Genomic DNA, 18,565 nt, shown 5'->3' with positions numbered 1-18,565 from the left:
TGAATTCGTATTATAAAAATCACGACATTATAATTATCACTATTTTTTGTGTGTTTTCATACGCTGCACTTGCAATTAATTAGAATAATTATAAACAATAATTATTATTAAATATTAATCACAATAATTATTATGTAAATAGCAAAGCAGATCAATCACATGACAAAACGATAACTAGAAAGTTGATAGCTCATGTAAGAGAGGCGTGTCATAATGACAGTTACTAAGACTCCCTGGGGGGTTGGCTAGTGTCCGCTGGTTCCTGGGGGGGGGTCTTATCCTCAGAGGGAGGAGGAGCTTCTGTAGCAACCTCCTGTTCCTGGTGACGCTGACCACGCCCCCTTCCACCACCTCTACGTGTAGTCTGTCGCTGAGGCTTGGGGGACTCGCCATCATTGCTCTCCTCCTTTACTGCCTCCTGGGACTCACTCTGTGCAAACAACAGTCAACCAATCACTAACCTTGTATCTAAGCACACCATGAGCTAAATTACGGGCTCTCAAAGAACAGCTGGATTCTAAACAATGGCTATAGCGTTTGCATATATTGGTACCTGAGGTGCTGAAGGTCGTCCTCCTCCTCTGGCCCCACCCCTTCCCTGTCGAGAGCGTCTGTAGCCACCACGCCCTCTGCCACGTCCACCCCCTCTGGGGGGTCCCCTTGTTCGTCTACGATCAGGGGGCGGTGGTTCTTCCTCAGAGGAGCTCTTCTGTGATTGGGGGGTACAGTGTGTCAGAGGTTAGAGGTCAGACAAGACTTACTCTATTGTCATTGTCAGTGTCCACATCTTCCACACTTGAACTAGAGTCAGACATGTGACTATCCTCACCACGTTCACGTTCATCAACACTGCACACACACACACACACAGGGTACTACACTAATACAGAGGGGGGATGAACTCACGCAGTGTCAGTGTTTGGTCTGTGACCCCCGCGACCTCTTCTCCCACGTGCACCACGCCCCCCTCTACGCCTATCATCACTGGGACGAGGGTAATAAGTGGGTGTGTCCTCGTCTGGTCCCATCTCCCTCCGTGTTGCTAGGATACTCTCCACATCCTTGAGGTGATCAACATGATACTCCATCATGAGCTTGGCATTATCTATACATCTCCTGCGTCCAATGAAATCAAAGGCCACCTGCAATAAGAGCCACATGATCAGACTCATCCTTAGCCACGCCCACTTACACTCTCTCCAGTATCAATATCTCTCTTGCGAGCTTCTTCATCTCCCACCACCTTCACGTTGTTCACTTGAGACTTCTCTAAAATATCTGTAATGACGTTACCTCCGCGACCAATCACCTTGCCTGCACACAACACACACAGTACACATTATACACACATATACGCCCACCTACCATCCCACACTATACACACTACACACAGACGCCCACCTGCCAGTCCCCTGGGGATGAGCATAGTATCCTTGGAGTACTCTATTTGATCCCTGGCCTTGAGGACCGCTTCCTTAGTCTGTGAGAGCTCATGCATGACAATGGATGATGAGTGTGTACTCACCTCTCCCTTGATCTCAAACATGGAGTCATCATCATTGTACTCTATCGATATTACCCCCTGGATCCTCCGCGCCTCATTCACATTGGAGCCTTCTCTTCCAATAGCTAGTCCCACCAAATCCTGAGGCACTATGAACCTTATGACCTCTACTAAACTGGCCCCTCCCTCAGAGCGCCTCTCCCGAACCATCGACTGGGACATCTGTTGTACAGCAAGGAACACAAGTGTGCACAGTCTTAGAGAGACAGAGAGCTGCTTACTTTATGAGCCACCATATCATTCCTGGCTAATAGGGACTTCTGAGTGTTGAGGTCCTTGAGGTGCATGTCTATGAGGATATCCGCTCTCTCCAGGCAGTCATCGTCACATGTCTATAGGAACATTACTATAAGCATGTAAGCATGAAGCAGCTTTCAATTGTGTTATCAGGAATAATACATTAGGGAAATTATCAGTTCCTGAAACTAGTGAATATTCCTTAGGCTATGAATAGTGTGTCTCCTAGCAACAGTGGATTCACACTACACACACGTCTCCCTAGTGCACTCACGAGGACAGTGAGGGAGCCATCACAGAACATGACACACAGAGCACGGATTTTGGCACGAAAGTTCTCATGAACAGCAGTTCTACTGCAACTGAGAGAGAGGGGGTGTGGTCAACACCCACACCACACACATAGAGACATCCACTCACTAGTCTTGTAGCTCGGGAGGGACATCGTAGCTCTTGGTGAGGAGATCCATCTTGGATAATGGTGGACTGTGTGGAGGGGGAGGGATGTAGTCAGTTTGTGTGTGGAGGGGGCGGGACTTACCTGTTGTTGGGTAGACGCAGTTTCTCTTGTTCCACAATGTCCTGGTACTTCTCACTACCTGACTGGAACTCTACCACATTCAGCTGTACAGTGTGTGTGTGTGTGTGCGTGTGTGTGTGTGGAGGGTGTGTGTGTGTGTGTGTGTGTGTGTGTGTGTGGAGGGTGTGTGTGTGTGTGTGTGTGTGGGTGTGTGTGTGCCCACTTACCTCTCCCTTTGACTTTATGAGGACTCCAGTCCACCAGCCTGGGTACTCGTTGTCATGGTGAGGCAGGAGTGCCTGCAATGTGGGGGGTTCTCACAGGCTATGTGGGGGGGTACACTACATACCTCCACCTTGCATCCAGGAATCAAGGTACGGCCACCATCGCCACTGTCCGGACAGCGTATCTGTCCTAACTCAGTCCACGAGACAGCTCGCCAGCTAAACACAAGAGAAGAGTCATCACTGGCCGTGTACACGACAACTCAGATCTTACTTTTTAGGGAATCCAACCTTTGCCTTACTGTTGGACAGATCCACCTCTAGTAGGAATGCCTGCAGTAGGAGGGGGGACAAGGCTATGACCACGAGTACATGTAGTTGGTTTGCTCACCTTATAGAAGGCTCCACACACTTGAGGAAACACAACCTCCACCTCCATGACTTCTAACGGCAGGCCCACTTAACTCGCTGCTGTGGGGGATATCCAGTCTGCCCCGGCCATTAGTACTCTACTGTCATGTGCTTTTGCCACTATCATATGATCATTCACATGGAAGCCAAGAAGCGAAGCGATACTTAAAGCTATAATCAAGATCATCGATGGCTGCCAGTCTACCCAAGAGCAAGCAGCCTAGCTTGGTGGGTAAGCTAGAGGGGCACACTGACACCATCAACCAAGCAGTGCCCATCCCAGGGGAGGATGCCATCATCAGTGTGGCAGATGACAAGTAAGCTGGTCTAGCTAGCCATGGGCCAGTGTGCCACCCCCCCCCCCCCCCCTCCGGCCCCTTAGTGGGTGTGTTCCCCCCTCTAGCCAGTGTGTGTGCTCACACCCTCTCCCCCTCCCTATAGGACAATGCGAGTGTGGGTGAAGCGAGACAGTGGTCAGTACTGGCCCACCATCTGCCAGGTCTACCAAGGTGAGTCTGCCCTGTGTGTGTGTGTGTGTGTGTGTGTGTGTGTGTGCCTCATGTACCCTCACATAGCTGCGGCCAGCTCCCTCTGCTATCACCACTCATCCATGAAGCTTTTTGTGGGTCTTTCAAACGGAACTATTCATGTAATGTTTACACTGTGTGACACTTGTATGTATTCACTGACATTGTTGCAGGAGTACAAGTTGTCTAGGGACCTCAACCGACTGGACCCCAAGAGAACCTACCTTGGTAAGCCCCTCCTCCCTCACCTTACTGCCCCCCATCCCTGTATGACCCCCTCACCTTACTGCCCCCTTGTAGCCCACGCTGGCCGGGTGACTGGTCTCCATTGTGTAGATGAGCAGGATTGGTTGTTGAGTGTGAGCAGAGACAAGTCCTTCCAATGGTACTGCACCAAGACTGGCAGGAAACTGGGAAGCTTTGAGGCCCACGCTTGGTGTCTGGCTGTACAATATCCTCCCTTCATTATCCATAGCTAGAGTTCACTATGTTTAGAGTAACCTACTGAATAACATTGATTGTTGTGATCCTTGACTGACTGTGTGTACGTATGACCCCAAGAATAACTATGGCTTTGTGTCAGACTACAGTGGTCAGATTAATGTGCTCAAACTGGACACTACTGGTATCAGCTTTGTCACTACTCTCAAGGGACATCAGAGTGAGTCCCCCCACCCCTCTGTGTGTAACCCCCAACCCCACCCCCTCACAGGTAGTGTGCGGTGTCTGTGTTATGACAGTGAGAAGAGGATCCTCTATTCTGGAGGGTTTGATCAGATCATTGTAGTCTGGGACATTGGCTCTCAACAAGGAACTGCCTTTGAACTCACAGGGCACAAGTAAATACTGCCCCCCCCCACACACACACTCACATACACACATGCCCCCCCCCCCACACACACACACACTCACATACGCACATGCCCCCCCCACACACACACACACTCACACATGCCCCCCCCCACACACACACACACATACACACATGCCCCCCCACACACACACACACTCACACATGCCCCCCCCACACACACACACACACACATACACACATCCCCCCCCCACACACACACACACTCACATACGCACATGCCCCCCCCCCACACACACACACACTCACATACGCACATGCCCCCCCCTTCACAGGAGCAAGATCAGAGCACTCTACTTCTCACACACTCATAAACTATTGTCAGCCTCTGAAGACAAAGTAGTTGGCCTCTGGGACCTGGACTCTGAGAGACAGGAGGTAAAGCATCTTATCCAGCTTCTTTATTTTGATGTAGCTACATTCTTGTCAGCTATGCCATTGTTCTGTGTGTGTGTGTGTGTGTGTGTGTGTGTGTGTGTGTGTGTAGACGGCAGAGTGGGGGGCTGGCAGTGCTTGTGAAAAGTGTGGAGTACCTTTCTTCTGGAACGTCAAGGAAATGTGGGCTCAGAAGACAGTGGGTGTACGACAAGTGAGTGTGTGTAGCATCATCCCCTAGTGCCTCCCCTTATGTGTGTACTGACTACCCCACCCCCCTCTGTGTGTAGCATCATCCCCTAGTGCCTCCCCTTATGTGTGTACTGACTACCCCACCCCCCTCTGTGTGTAGCATCATCCCCTAGTGCCTCCCCTTATGTGTGTACTGACTACCCCACCCCCCTCTGTGTGTAGCATCATCCCCTAGTGCCTCCCCTTATGTGTGTACTGACTACCCCACCCCCCTCTGTGTGTAGCATCATCCCCTAGTGCCTCCCCTTATGTGTGTACTGACTACCCCACCCCCCTCTGTGTGTAGCATCATCCCCTAGTGCCTCCCCTTATGTGTTTGTGTAGTACTCACCCCCTCTGTGTGTGTGTGTGGGTGTGTAGCATCATTGTCGTCGATGTGGACGTGCTGTGTGTGCTACTTGCTCACACCATGAGTCAACATTTCCACCAATGGGATTTGAGATACCAGTACGCATGTGTGAGGACTGTCATGCTGATGTCTCCACTGACGAGTGAGTGTTGTCATGACAGCCATGCACATTATATCCTCTCTCTTAATAGTCGCAACCCATTGGCCAGTTTTGTGACACTACCATTCAGTATATTGTACATGGCGATGGACGAGGGGCGTGGCTTAATGGTTACCACAGATACAGACAAGGTCATCAGGGTAAGTATCATTACCATGACAACCACTGTTACCATAGCAACCTTACAGGTCTACGATGCTAGGCAAATGCTGGCAGACTGAAATATGATATTAATATCATTAATTGTTTGTGTGTGTGTGTTTGTTGCAGTGTATTAGTTAACCGCTATATATAATTATAACTACTAAACAATTTTTTCCGTTATTGAATTGTTTTAGTGGTGATCTTTACCCATCCAATGTGTTGTTGTGTGACCTGATCTGACAAGTAATTATTATTGACAATTAATTATTATAATTATATAAATTATTGCACAAATTAAATCTGTACAGAATTTGTTAGTTATAAAGTCTTTGAGAATGTTTCAATTTGAGTGGTTTGCTGGAATCATTCTTAAGAGGAGCCGATGCCTTGAGAGAGTTGGTCCAATGCTCTAGTTGCTCAACCAGCTTCCACTTCTTGAACTTTGTTGCCTCCTTTATCACCTCTGCCACAAAAGCTTCTCGTAACTCCATTGATCCACGCACACCATCCAGATTACCCAATATGACATCATAGTCTGTAAGGCCAGGGGCATAGTATAATTATGAGTATACACACACAGTACATAATGACAGTACATATAATTATAATATCAGCAATAAATGGCTGGAGATACCGGCCTCATATCCTCTATGATAATGGCTGGAGATACCGGCCTCATATCCTCTATGATAATGGCTGGAGATACCGGCCTCATATCCTCTATAATAATGGCTGGAGATACCGGCCTCATATCCTCTATGATAATGGCTGGAGATACCGGCCTCATATCCTCTATGATAATGGATAGAGATACCGGCTTCAATATCCTCTATGATAATGGCTGGAGATACCGGCCTCATATCCTCTATGATAATGGCTGGAGATACCGGCCTCATATCCTCTATGATAATGGCTGGAGATACCGGCTTCAATATCCTCTATGATAATGGCTGGAGATACCGGCCTCAATATCCTCTATGATAATGGCTGGAGATACCGGCCTCAATATCCTCTATGATAATGGCTGGAGATACCGGCCTCAATATCCTCTATGATAATGGCTGGAGATACCGGCCTCATATCCTCTATGATAATGGCTGGAGATACCGGCCTCAATATCCTCTATGATAATGGCTGGAGATACCGGCCTCAATATCCTCTATGATAATGGCTGGAGATACCGGCCTCATATCCTCTATGATAATGGCTGGAGATACCGGCCTCAATATCCTCTATGATAATGGCTGGAGATACCGGCCTCAATATCCTCTATAATAATGATATCATAAGGAGTGCTATAACTTACTTTTCCCTGGTTTCCTGACCTCCTTCACTATGAGGGACTTGAGGCGACTATTCTCCACACCTTGTTGTTTCTGTAGCTCCTCAGTCAGCACTTTTGATGCATACGACTTGACCCCTGCAGTGACCTTTGACCCTGGTAGTGCTGAGCTGGTGAACTTAGTGAGGCTACTGTTAGAGAGAGCAGGTCTCTTGGAAGTGTTGTATGTGGGGGAGGGAGTCCTCTCTCTCTTGCGTGAGCTGCTTGTCAGTTTGTCCACTAGAGTAGTCTTATCCACTGGAGTAGTCTTGTCCACTAGAGTAGTCTTGTCCATTGGAGTCTTATCCTTATCCACTGGAGTAGTCTTATCCACTGGAGTCTTGTCCATTGGAGTCTTATCCACTGGAGTCTTGTCCACTGGAGTCTTGTCCACTGGAGTCTTATCCACTGGCTCTTCAGGTAGGGAGGTAGACACAAACACAGGCAGTTGTTCTTCATTGTGATTGGTTGGTTCTGCTTGCAATGTGGGGGGCATTTCATCCTCTGTGGGAGGTGATGTCTTGTTGACTCTGGGTGGAGTGAGGGGGCGGGAGCGGCGCTTCTCACGAGGGAGAATTCGTTTATTCATTTCCACCATATGCTCATCAGCAAACACATCGAGACCTTCGTCCACCTTTAACTGTAGGGGGTGTGGTTAGCAATGTATGTGGGTGTGGTCACACTGCTTACCTTGCTATCTGCAGGTCTCTCTAATTTGAAGGGGTTTCCAAACAGTTGTGTCCGAACAGCCCCAGAGCCCAACTCCCTCAGAGGACTGACGCGCTTCAGGTGCTCTTGATAGTTGCCCATCTGGCCCACTGGCAACTCGTGCTTATGAACTAAGGGAGGTAGTGCTTATGAACTAAGGGAGGTAGTGCTTATGGACTAAGGGAGGTAGTGCTTATGGACTAAGGTATGAAGACATTTATTAGTACTCACTTTCTTGTATGAGATTGGGTGTGGTGGGTGTTGTGTGGAGGAGGTTGGTTCTCATGCGCAGTATCTGAGGGAGGAGTCCAGTGCGAGTGATATCAAATGGATTCCTGAAGCTCTGTGAGGTAAGTCCCTCGTCTGTGGAGCCTATGGCCATACTCACACCATCACCCAACTCAACACTACAAGGGGGTGATGGTGGGGGGTAATTGTGGGGGGTAATAGAGGGGGGGGGAACTCACATGACTGGAAGCTTCTTATCAGGCAGTTGTGGTACTTTGCTCTTACTCACAGCTATCACTACCCTCTCACTCTCAGCCTTGGCCTGCATGACACACGTGTGTACAGTTACACACAGCAGTCAGTGTACCAGTACCTGCTTCTTAAGTTTCCTGAGATAGCTAGTAACAGAATAGCTCATCTGCCCATCAAATGATTCCGTGATGAGGTTACCCGGAGCTCCCATCAATCGCAGAGCATTGCGTAGCGGCTGTGAGGACATAATTATGGTTAGAGGTTAGGGGATGCACACACACACTCACTGCTGCATAGTAGCTAGGCACAGAGGCTATGTATTCAGCAAACTCTGCCCTCCACTTAGGAGAAGGTCTCATCCGGGATCTAGTCAGCTCCTCTGAACATAGACAAGGTCAGGAGTGAGAGGTGAGAGGTTAGAGGTTAGAGGTTACTTACCTATGAGGGGCAGGAGGTGAGGGTAGTTGAAGGGCATCACAAACAGTGTGACATGTGTTAGACTGCTGCTGGCCTTGAGGTAACCAAACGAGTGTACTAGTCCATTAGTCCTGCTGCTGTTGGATATGTACACCTGCACACACACAATGATAACACTGTATGTATACAGACTCTTAGACTAGTGTGCAGGGCCTGTGGTGTGTGTGTGTACACTGTAGCTAGTGGTTGACTTATTAAGGTTTGCCTTTCAAGTGAAGTGAAATGGGTGAGGTTGAGTCCTTACCTGCCAGCAGTGATTGGGTGTCCTGCGAGAGAGGATGTGCTGAGTCAGCGGAGATGGCTCTAATTCATATTTATCAAAGGGAAAATTTTCCACAAGCATTGGATCTTTGTCAATAGGATCAAACCACACGACGGGGTGAGCGTCACGAGGTGTCTACAATAGTGGGGAGGCGGTTAATGATCACTGGCTGTACTGACGGAGTGACTCACGAGTGCAGTGCTAGTGAGGTCTGCCCAGAACTCCTCAGGAATAGGCCAGAATCCAGAGGGTACATTAGTCTTAGGGTTGCTCTTAACATACAGCATCTTCCTAGTGTTGTGCCAGTCAGTGGAGAGCAGGAGACTGTCCCTGTCATTACTGTCATCCCCTGCAAACAACACACACACACACACACACAATCACACACACCCACACACACACACACACACACACACACACACACATACACATACAACATACACACCATCCAGTTCCATGGGAATAGGTTCTGACTGGCCATTCAAAACACTCGTCTTCTGAAAGTTAACCACGACTCCTGGATGCAGTTTCTGTGTGAGTGATTCCATACTCTGCACCAAGGACTTATGACTAGTCACAACATAGCTCTTCCCTCCAGTAGCCTCACACATGGCGGACACATGGCAGCTCTCAGAGGTCACCTCTACACCACCAGATAGTCCAGGGAGCTGGAGGAGAATGGAGAATAGTCTTTGATCCCACCGGAATGGTTCCTTGGTCAACTCCCTTCCCTCACTAGAGCCGTGGTGCATGGGTAGAGCCAGCTAGAGGGGAGGAAGTTAAGGAGCTCAGACATATTAGGATCTCACCTCTCTCTCTACACAGGCTTCATTGCTGAGCTTCCCACCATCCGTCAGAGCTATGATCACAGCTGGCTCCAGGTAGAATGGATTCCTGCCCTGTGTGTGTGTGTGGGTGGGCGGGAGTCTACACACACACACACACACACAATGGATGTACCTGTCCATAGTGGTCTATGCTTGTGTGGAGTCGATGGATATTGAGCAGATCAAAAGCTTCTTTGAGGGAGCGACCAAATGTTGATAGTCCAGTTGCCTCCAGAGTCTTGAGTTGGCTCACAAAGGTAGCATGATTCTCCTTCCAGCCAGCCTACACACAGCACACACGCCCACACACAGTACACATACGAGGGTACGAGTGAGAGTGAGGGAGTACCTTAACGGCATTTGGGGGTTCATCAAAAGACACTAACATATAGCGGTCCCCTCTGCTGGCCGGATCCCTCATACGATACTGTGTAGGGGGGGGGGGGGGCATGTATTGTCATTGTGGTATATACAGGAGATAACAATGCACAGGAAACAAGTGTCACTTCCTCTAACACAGGAAGCTCCACCTCCGCTCACCAACCTTACCTTCATGAATGTTTCTATTGCTACCTTGGCTACATCCAGACATGAGGTACCTAAGTAGGTCTTTTGGTTCATGGAAGCGCTCGTATCTACCAAAAACAATATGATACCCATTATCACTGCCACCTAGCTACAAAACACACACAAGGGGTTGCCCAAAGAGCCGGCCATTTTCCGCTTGTGTCCTGCACACGCTCTGTGCAGTTGAGAGAATGGCCAATAATTGAACCTTTTATACTCGCTGTATAATGACGTCATCAACAATTCACGCATGCTCAGAGACACCCACACACAAGATGACATAACATCAACAATGTCATTATGGCAAGTTCAGTAATGTTATGGAGGACAGCTTCCATGCTGGAGCAACTCTGCTGCCTTGGCGGCTCAGTGTGTACAGTCCATATCGCTCCTCTCTGCAGAGACACACATACACACATACCATATGAGTGACCATACTACAGTACAACCATAGATAGTAGAGGACAACCTTGATGGCTAACACTGACTAGACTCTAGAACATGAGGGCTACTATGGTTGCTTACACCAGAGCCCCTGGGTTCACAATGGCTGTCTTGCCCAGTCGAGTGCTGCCTGGCGCATCATGAGTGTGCCCGTGGATATTCAACACAACATGTTGTTGCTGTGGGGAACACAACATCACATATCACACACACACACACACACACACACACACACTACACTAGTCACCCCTCACCAACTGCTGCCTACATAGTGCCTTGTAGAGCGCAGTACTGCCAGAGAGGACCGGGTTGGCTGGGTCTGCTCTGGCTACAGTAGTACCTACAATATGGACATGTTAGCATATTAGGAGTGGCCATGGGTATTGACTCACTTGACTGGTCAGGGCCATTGTGGGTCATCAGGATGACAGCATCAGTGTGGCTCAGAGCCCCCTCCTCCATAAACACTGGATCCAGGATCTTGGTCAAATCAGCAGCAAAAGCCTCGTCGCTTGGATATGGGAATGAGTCCCAGCACTGAGCCCCATTCCTATACCCAGGTACACTCCCCCCTGCCCCCACCAGATGTAAGGCAGGGGCTATCTCCACACACCTCAAGTGGACATTGACAGGAGACTCCATGGAGGCACTGACACTGTATGTAGTGATCACATCATGCTGCAAACAGACACTTATATTCAAGAAACTCGCAAGGTAATAGCCTTTGCTCTTGTTAAAATTACAACCAATCATATCTGCACATCATTGGAAAGGTTAATTCTGAGAGCTAATAAATGCATCATGAAATTGTACATTGTTACATTATTGTTACAACCTGAACACAAGTTACCACAACGGCTGAATTCTATAAAATAAAGCCTGTATTGGAGAGAGCTATGGTTAGTTTTGACGCTATACAAACAGCTGAGGACAAGCAAAACACGAGAGCTTACATTTCCTGGAATGAAGTAGATGTGTTTAGAGATGGGAAGGAATTCAGAGACCACCTTGTGGACTAGAGCATGTTGCTCCTCTAGCTCTAGCGTAGTGAGTGAGGTCATGTTCTCCATAGGGACGTTGGCCAGGTCACCTGATAATAGCACCACATCCACCCTATACCATGACACTGGGGTATCAGCTAGCATCGTCACACTGACTCACCTCTGGTTGGTGGACACTAGGTGGTCCTTGAGCCTGTGTATGTTGTCAAAGGACACATGGATATCTGTGGCGTGCACTACACAGCAAGCAGTGAGAGAGAGAGAGGGAGGCACAAACAATCATTTAGCAAGCAGTGAGAGAGAGAGGGAGGCACTAACACAGCAAGCAGTGAGAGAGAGAGGGAGGCACTAACACAGCAAGCAGTGAGAGAGAGAGGGAGGCACTAACACAGCAAGCAATGAGAGAGAGAGGGAGGCACTAACACAGCAAGCAGTGAGAGAGAGAGGGAGGCACTAACACAGCAAGCAGTGAGAGAGAGAGAGGGAGGCACAAACAATCATTTAGCAAGCAGTGAGAGAGAGAGGGAGGCACTAACACAGCAAGCAATGAGAGAGAGAGAGGGAGGCACTAACACAGCAAGCAATGAGAGAGAGAGGGAGGCACTAACACAGCAAGCAGTGAGAGAGAGAGGGAGGCACTAACACAGCAAGCAGTGAGAGAGAGAGGGAGGCACTAACACAGCAAGCAGTGAGAGAGAGAGGGAGGCACTAACACAGCAAGCAATGAGAGAGAGAGGGAGGCACTAACACAGCAAGCAGTGAGAGAGAGAGGGAGGCACTAACACAGCAAGCAATGAGAGAGAGAGGGAGGCACTAACACAGCAAGCAGTGAGAGAGAGAGGGAGGCACTAACACAGCAAGCAGTGAGAGAGAGAGGGAGGCACTAACAATCATTTAGCAAGCAGTGAGAGAGAGAGGGAGGCACTAACACAGCAAGCAGTGAGAGAGAGAGGGAGGCACTAACAATCATTTATTAGTGAGAAAATACAAAATTCTAAACTCAATTTATAGCTACGTCTTTCTTCTAATTACAAAAAATGTTCAGTGGCACACAACAACAAGAAAAAAGCAGTTTGCCGCTATAGCAATGGAACGTGGAGTAGCTGTTTCCACGAGGCTGTCATGGATCAGTTGTATGTAGAGCCTCGATTAATTAAAGGTTGCGTTATATAAAAAATTCTACTAAGGCGCCAGCAAAACTAGAATTTACTTGGCGCTCAATTAGATCGAGTAAAATAATGTGAACTTGGTACTTCTATTTTAGTGGCGCTGTGATTAGAAGAAAGCCAGTATCAAGGCTATTGTAATATCAGAACATGCAGAATATCCATCATATAGATTGTACTTGACTCACATATGACTAACTCTGCAGGGACCTCATCTGATGCTTCCATCTCCTCCATCGCTTCTACCACCTTTATCTTAGTACCAGAAGCACTCAGTACAGGATAATTAGCCTAAGGGGGAGGGGCTAACTACACCTCCAGCAAAGGGGAGGGGCTGGTAAAGATATGAAGCAAGCTAGCTGCTCTAGCTAGCTAGCCACTGCCTATAAGGTAGTTGTACGGCCATGCAGCTTCGACTGGGGGTGCATGGAGACTGGCGGAGTGTGAGAGTTGAGCTAATGGATGGTTGTTGGCCCGCTATTGACGGCCGTGTGCTGTCAGAGATGACCCCAGACCCAGCTGTCTGGTTCAAGGTATTCTATTATTAATAAACTAATGATTCCTAGACTGCCGTACTCTAGGTGGCCTCCCTGAGGTGTGTCAGTATCGACTGTGCTCAGAGTGTAATCTCATGGACCTTCCTATCCAGTAAGTCTCCCACCCACCCCACACACCCACACACCCACCCACCCACTCCTACACGTACACTAGGTGACTCGCGACAGTGTTGTCTAATGGCCCCCCACCAAGGGACCTCCCCTCCATCATGGACGGATGACTTGGCTAGCGTGTTTGAGTTGGCAGAGGCGTTGTTTGAAGCTGGACACTCTCACACGGACAACCATCGTAGACACAAAGTGGTAGGTACTGCATGATGCAGGATGAGAGCTTCATGTCAATATCTCCTATAATTATAGGAACAAAGGACGTGGGGTCGCCTGCTCCAGTCCTATGTCCTCCCTCTAGTGACCTTTATGACCTCTGACCGTCCCTCCTTACAAGAGGCACTATCTAGACAGGTGGAGGCTATATCTCATCTAGACACCACCATCTCTGAGACTACCACCACACTGATGCAGGTACACTCTGTGTGTGTGTATGCAGTACCTAGTTAGCAGTACACAGGTGAAGGGACGTCTCTCAGAGCTACGTACTGTGTTGCTACCTCAAGCTGTGGAGTGGGCAGAGACTGGACAAGCCTCTCCCTCATTCCTAGAGCACCTTATAGCAGACATCAAACTAGTAGAGGACAAGGCAAGGTCAAAGGTGAGCTATGCCGGCTCTGACAGGCTGTGTGTAACACTGTGTTGTGTACAGATCAAGCGCTCCTGTCAGAGCCCCGTGCTGGCCACTGGGAGGAAGTCCACTACTGACAGTGAGCAACTGCTAGTGGACATGTTGACAATACGTTCTCAGTTGGTTGAGTGCCTGGTATCACTGGGGGAGGGGCCAGTGGGGGGAGTCCCTGACACACAAGGCACTTACATTCGTCTACACGAGGAGCTCGACTCACTCAGACACATTGCAACTGCCTACTCTGACAAGAAGGTGTGCATGTGTGTGTATTAATTCCCTGGGCTTCTAACTTCCTTATCTTGCAGTTGCTTGCTCTGAGTGTGCGGGAGTGTCTCTCCCAGGCTCAGCGTGGTGTGGGGACCCTGGGGACATGTATGGGACAGCATCAACAAGAGCACGGTCTCACCACATTAGACTATCAGACCAGCAGAGACAAGCTCAACATTGTAAGAGTACCGCTCTCTTGTGTTCCCCCAACCCCCCTAATCTCAACCCCCCCCTCAGGTACTCAGCATGCCTGATACACCAGTGGCAAAGCTGCACTCTGAATTCTGCTCAGAATTCCACAGCACCTGGTTTGATGAGTTTGTGTTAGTGAATGTTCCCTCTGCCACCTCTTCCCCACCACCATCTAGTGTATGGCTGGGTAATGGAGACACCTCTCATCTCCTCGTGCAGACAGTCAAGAGACACTTTGACAAGGTGCATGTGTATAATTACACAGCTAATAAGGTTATCATCATAATTATTGTGTGTGTAGATGCTTGAGGTGATAGCTGACCACTTCAATAACCATGACACAGACTTTGCTCAGAGGATGCAGCTGGCTTATGAGAAGGTCTTCTTTGACAGCTTCCACAAAGACTTCACTACAATGTACACAGTAAGAATACTCCCCTTACCCTTACATACACACCACGTGTATTGTTGCAGAGCTTAGAGAGCAAGTTGTGTGAACGTCTTCAATTCAACTCTCTGGGAGCTTCTCTGTTGACCCCTGACCCCAACACGCCCCCTTCTATTGCTGCACTATTCCCACCACTGAACTTTGAACTTGTCATGCAACGCTATCAGGAGATCAAAGGAGACGCTACACCGTTGCCATGGCAATCAACATGCTCACAGAACTATATGGAGTACTTTGGTGGAATGACCTTCGACCTTGAGTGTCTATCACACGCCCACGCACCTTTGGAGAAGCTACAACTGCTGACATCAGCATTCCGCAAGACTATGACATCACTGAGTGCTCTACAGTCGAGTGCTGTGTGCTGTGATGACCTACTGCCAGTGTTGATAATGGCTCTCATAAGAACTCACCCAACATTACTAGTCAACATCCATATCAATACAAGATTTTTAGACGATTTTATTGCCCCTTTTTTAAGTTCTGGTTGGCATGGTTACAGTTTAACTTGTTTTTCATCTGCTATTAGAATCATTATTGACATTTAATGACTGTCTCAAAAAACTATATTGTTCAACAAGTGAGGCTATGCATACACTGTGTGTAAAAACTGATTTAGTTGCTAGCACAAATTAGATTGTGGGAAATGATTCTAAAATGAAGTTCACTTTGCCAGAGCCTCTCGCTCCTTTCTTCGTCTCTCTCTTTCCAACCTCCTCTTGGCAGCTCTCTCCTCATAAGTCATTTCTTGTCTATAGAAAGGTATGAGAACCGATTGTTGGGAAGTGATTTAGAGGCAATATTGGGGCTATTGCATTACATGTAACCTTATTTTGTGTGTAATTTTAGACATAATTATTTTCTCTGCTACACACATCAGAACAACATACTCCTACACACACACTCACCCCTGGTCTGCTGGTTCACCACTGCGCTTCCTCTCTCTCTCCTCTTTCCTCATTGCTGCTCTCTCTTCATATGTCACAGCCTCTTTCTCTTGACTAGGGGGTGTGTCCGTGGGTGTGGCCTCCTCCCCCACATCTCCCCCGCCATCCACTGACTCGAGGCAGATATCCAGCTTAGAGAAGAGTAGTGGCAGATTGGTGAATGTGGAGCTAGGCTCATCATCCATGGCAGGCATGTGGACCACTCTAGCCTACAGGGGAGAGACAAGAGTCTGGCTGGCAAACAGCAAAACCAATTTAGATTGCCAGATATTCATATATCACTATCAGGGTCAAAATGAAAATGAAATGGGAATAATTATTTAACATATTTATTTAGCCTAGTATTTCCGTCACTTTCTGATTCTACAAAATGAAGCAGAGAGTAAAATTTTAAAATAAAGAGACAGAACTAAAAAGGGCAAGTTGGGTCGTCGCCCGGTGAAAAATGGTACATTTCTTATACTTTCTACATGTATCTGTAGTCAAGTTCAAGCTAGAACTATCGGCAGGCCAAGAAATTATTGTCTAATTGTGGTTTGGCTGTTTCTGCATCAACTATGAAGCCCCACAAAAACAATGAAACCAACTCACTCTGATAAGGTCCACAAGGAAGGCACGTATGATGTCCGGGTCCCCACTGAGTATCTTGCTCCCTGTGTCATCACTCACTCTGCACCCAATAGCACGAGCTGACTCAACTGCTAACATCATGTTCTCCTCTAGAGCCTCTTTCTTGGCAGTGGCTGAACCTCTGGTGGGCATCTTGGTGAGAGCCCTCAGGTCCACTGTGTCCCTCACAGACTTGTTGATCAGCTTACTACAATGACACAACATACAGTATATTGAGTATCTATCATTGGAAAGGTCATCCTGAGAGCTATTAGCAGTGCACTTGCAACATAGTCAGGGCCAAAACTATAATAGCCTTAAAATTGTCACTGAAACCACTACTGTGCTAATTGCTCTCCTGTACTGGTAACATCACTACACACACCCACTCACTCACCAGAGGTTAGCAGGGTCAGCAGCAGTCTCAAATAGTGCCCTCCCCCTGGCTGGTAATGGTGGGCGGAGTCCCAACTCTCTGTTGACATATGCCACCAGATACTGTTGCAGCTCACCCCCTACAATGGGGCGGTCATCAGGGGTCAAAGGTCGTGAAGCCTTGGAGCGAGCAGACAGTTCCTGATAGTCCCTCAGTGTGCGTGGAGCAGCACTGGGAGATGGCCGAGTGGGAGGCTTGCTCTGAGTCTTGGGAGGCTGTATATTTCAACAAAGACCATACACTAAAGACTATAATTAATTTTATAGCCTTATGTAAAACGAACAATTTGGCAGGCTACTTCGGGGAGGCCATAACTAACAAAAGAATATGTATTCTGTAGCTCTAGACAAGGCCTATCACATGACATGCTCAGATCAAAGTTTTGGAAGCCTATTTTGATACAACACCATGGGCTATCAGAGGCTGTACAGACGTTGTCAGCTGATGCTGCACTTACTGTTGCTTTGAGCTTGACTCCAAAGTTGCCTCCCTTAGTCTGAGCTCCTGACCTGACATCTGCAATACACAGTATCATATAATTATTGTATATGCTAGGTACACACAGTCACCATCAGTGTCCTCCTCAATGGTCCTATCTCTAGTCTTGTGGGGGGTCTCTACACTCTCCTCCTCCTCCTCCATCTCTGCAGGGGGTGGTGACTGGGACACACCCTCCTCCCCCACACCTGGGTCAATACATCCATCCAACTCCTCCACCTCCTCTTCTGAAGGGGGTGTATCTGGTGGAGTTGGAGTAGGCTCTTGTGGAGGGGGTGTGGGCTCTTGTGGAGGGGGAGTGGGCTCTTGTGGAGGGGGTGTGGGCTCTTGTGGAGGGGGTGTGGGTTCTCTAGGAGGGGGCGTAGGCTCTCGTGGAGGGGGTGATGGCTGAGGGTCTTCCTCAACATGTGGTGGCACATCCACTTGCTCTACTGGAGTAGCACGGCGTGGGGGGGTCCCAGTGTTGGGTTTCTATTGCATGTATGTGGTTATTATTGTATGTGGGGGCATTGCATTCCACAGACAGTAAACACATTGGCTCAAATTCCACACAATTGTAAACACCTAATTAGGAGATGGCAGCTCACCACGGACTGGGCAGAAGCCACATAGTTCTTGGGGGACGGTGCCGTGGACCTTGTGGTTGAAGCGAACCTGTTATAGACAGAACCTCCACCTCGTGATCTCTTGACTAGCTCACCACGTTCCTTTTTCTTCTGACGAAGGGCTTGTCGAATGAGTGATCGCTCTTCATACGATTCTGCATCACTCAACTGAAGACAGGCATACATGAGCTAGTGTAACATTCATAGCATCTTACCTTTGCTTGTAGAGTCTCCTCATCCATATCCGCATAGCTCGCCATTGTAGTAGTTTGCTTTTAGGAGAAGCTTTCTGGTTGTTTATGTGCATGCAGTGTTTTGCTAGTGAAAGTAGGGGAAAGGTCGTCTTAAAAATAATCTGTTGCTAGTGAAATAGGGGAAAG

General features: G+C 48.3%; 6 protein-coding genes across 7 annotated transcripts; 2 read left to right on the top strand and 4 right to left on the bottom strand.

Annotated features, from left to right (window-relative positions):
* Nucleotides 1-85: 85 nt before the first annotated feature.
* LOC135341897 (RNA-binding protein FXR1-like) lies at nucleotides 86-3,091 on the bottom strand. The gene is made up of 15 exons (XM_064538580.1): nucleotides 2,937-3,091; nucleotides 2,820-2,878; nucleotides 2,671-2,764; nucleotides 2,549-2,620; nucleotides 2,343-2,425; nucleotides 2,222-2,287; nucleotides 2,076-2,163; nucleotides 1,786-1,896; nucleotides 1,526-1,726; nucleotides 1,402-1,480; nucleotides 1,193-1,314; nucleotides 907-1,142; nucleotides 762-849; nucleotides 554-709; nucleotides 86-430 (listed from the first exon to the last, which is right to left on the bottom strand). The coding sequence occupies exons 1-15, from the start codon at nucleotides 2,982-2,984 to the stop codon at nucleotides 224-226; spliced, it is 1,710 nt and encodes a 569-aa protein (XP_064394650.1). The 5' UTR covers nucleotides 2,985-3,091; the 3' UTR covers nucleotides 86-223.
* Nucleotides 3,078-5,869, top strand: LOC135341932 (WD repeat and FYVE domain-containing protein 1-like). Its single transcript, XM_064538620.1, has 12 exons — nucleotides 3,078-3,273; nucleotides 3,398-3,465; nucleotides 3,532-3,605; nucleotides 3,657-3,711; nucleotides 3,784-3,934; nucleotides 4,032-4,144; nucleotides 4,196-4,322; nucleotides 4,630-4,732; nucleotides 4,842-4,943; nucleotides 5,342-5,472; nucleotides 5,522-5,630; nucleotides 5,679-5,869. Exons 1-12 carry the CDS (start codon nucleotides 3,146-3,148, stop codon nucleotides 5,709-5,711), a joined length of 1,194 nt encoding a protein of 397 aa, XP_064394690.1. The 5' UTR covers nucleotides 3,078-3,145; the 3' UTR covers nucleotides 5,712-5,869.
* A 9-nt stretch (nucleotides 5,870-5,878) lies between these two features.
* LOC135341874 (integrator complex subunit 6-like) lies at nucleotides 5,879-10,488 on the bottom strand. The gene is made up of 15 exons (XM_064538554.1): nucleotides 10,259-10,488; nucleotides 10,059-10,136; nucleotides 9,843-9,992; nucleotides 9,692-9,781; nucleotides 9,328-9,646; nucleotides 9,074-9,231; nucleotides 8,865-9,017; nucleotides 8,582-8,714; nucleotides 8,431-8,522; nucleotides 8,265-8,378; nucleotides 8,131-8,213; nucleotides 7,895-8,070; nucleotides 7,646-7,794; nucleotides 6,941-7,595; nucleotides 5,879-6,169 (listed from the first exon to the last, which is right to left on the bottom strand). The coding sequence occupies exons 1-15, from the start codon at nucleotides 10,367-10,369 to the stop codon at nucleotides 5,949-5,951; spliced, it is 2,682 nt and encodes an 893-aa protein (XP_064394624.1). The 5' UTR covers nucleotides 10,370-10,488; the 3' UTR covers nucleotides 5,879-5,948.
* Nucleotides 10,479-13,216, bottom strand: LOC135341964 (uncharacterized). 2 transcript variants are annotated; one of them, XM_064538656.1, is made up of 7 exons: nucleotides 13,076-13,216; nucleotides 11,882-11,957; nucleotides 11,674-11,833; nucleotides 11,113-11,398; nucleotides 10,975-11,060; nucleotides 10,802-10,899; nucleotides 10,479-10,671 (listed from the first exon to the last, which is right to left on the bottom strand). In XM_064538656.1, exons 1-7 carry the CDS (start codon nucleotides 13,122-13,124, stop codon nucleotides 10,575-10,577), a joined length of 852 nt encoding a protein of 283 aa, XP_064394726.1. In that variant the 5' UTR covers nucleotides 13,125-13,216; the 3' UTR covers nucleotides 10,479-10,574. The 2 variants fall into 2 exon arrangements, with proteins under 2 accessions (XP_064394726.1, XP_064394727.1); XM_064538657.1 differs by having other exon boundaries at nucleotides 11,882-11,914; nucleotides 13,076-13,201.
* LOC135341893 (uncharacterized) lies at nucleotides 13,211-15,675 on the top strand. The gene is made up of 10 exons (XM_064538575.1): nucleotides 13,211-13,420; nucleotides 13,469-13,535; nucleotides 13,599-13,747; nucleotides 13,805-13,966; nucleotides 14,013-14,153; nucleotides 14,205-14,435; nucleotides 14,489-14,629; nucleotides 14,688-14,885; nucleotides 14,944-15,066; nucleotides 15,117-15,675. The coding sequence occupies exons 1-10, from the start codon at nucleotides 13,292-13,294 to the stop codon at nucleotides 15,636-15,638; spliced, it is 1,863 nt and encodes a 620-aa protein (XP_064394645.1). The 5' UTR covers nucleotides 13,211-13,291; the 3' UTR covers nucleotides 15,639-15,675.
* Nucleotides 15,587-18,562, bottom strand: LOC135341904 (proline-, glutamic acid- and leucine-rich protein 1-like). The gene is made up of 8 exons (XM_064538586.1): nucleotides 18,401-18,562; nucleotides 18,168-18,353; nucleotides 17,652-18,051; nucleotides 17,540-17,598; nucleotides 17,044-17,297; nucleotides 16,629-16,854; nucleotides 15,999-16,246; nucleotides 15,587-15,842 (listed from the first exon to the last, which is right to left on the bottom strand). The coding sequence occupies exons 1-8, from the start codon at nucleotides 18,443-18,445 to the stop codon at nucleotides 15,755-15,757; spliced, it is 1,506 nt and encodes a 501-aa protein (XP_064394656.1). The 5' UTR covers nucleotides 18,446-18,562; the 3' UTR covers nucleotides 15,587-15,754.
* Between the last annotated feature and the right edge of the window lie 3 nt (nucleotides 18,563-18,565).

This window comes from Halichondria panicea, chromosome 9 (genome assembly GCF_963675165.1).
Source record: "Halichondria panicea chromosome 9, odHalPani1.1, whole genome shotgun sequence".
In the NCBI taxonomy this organism is placed as follows: Eukaryota; Metazoa; Porifera; class Demospongiae; order Suberitida; family Halichondriidae; genus Halichondria; species Halichondria panicea.
The sequence above is the reverse complement of the archived record's forward strand: the minus strand, read 5'-3'. Positions and strand labels throughout refer to the sequence as shown.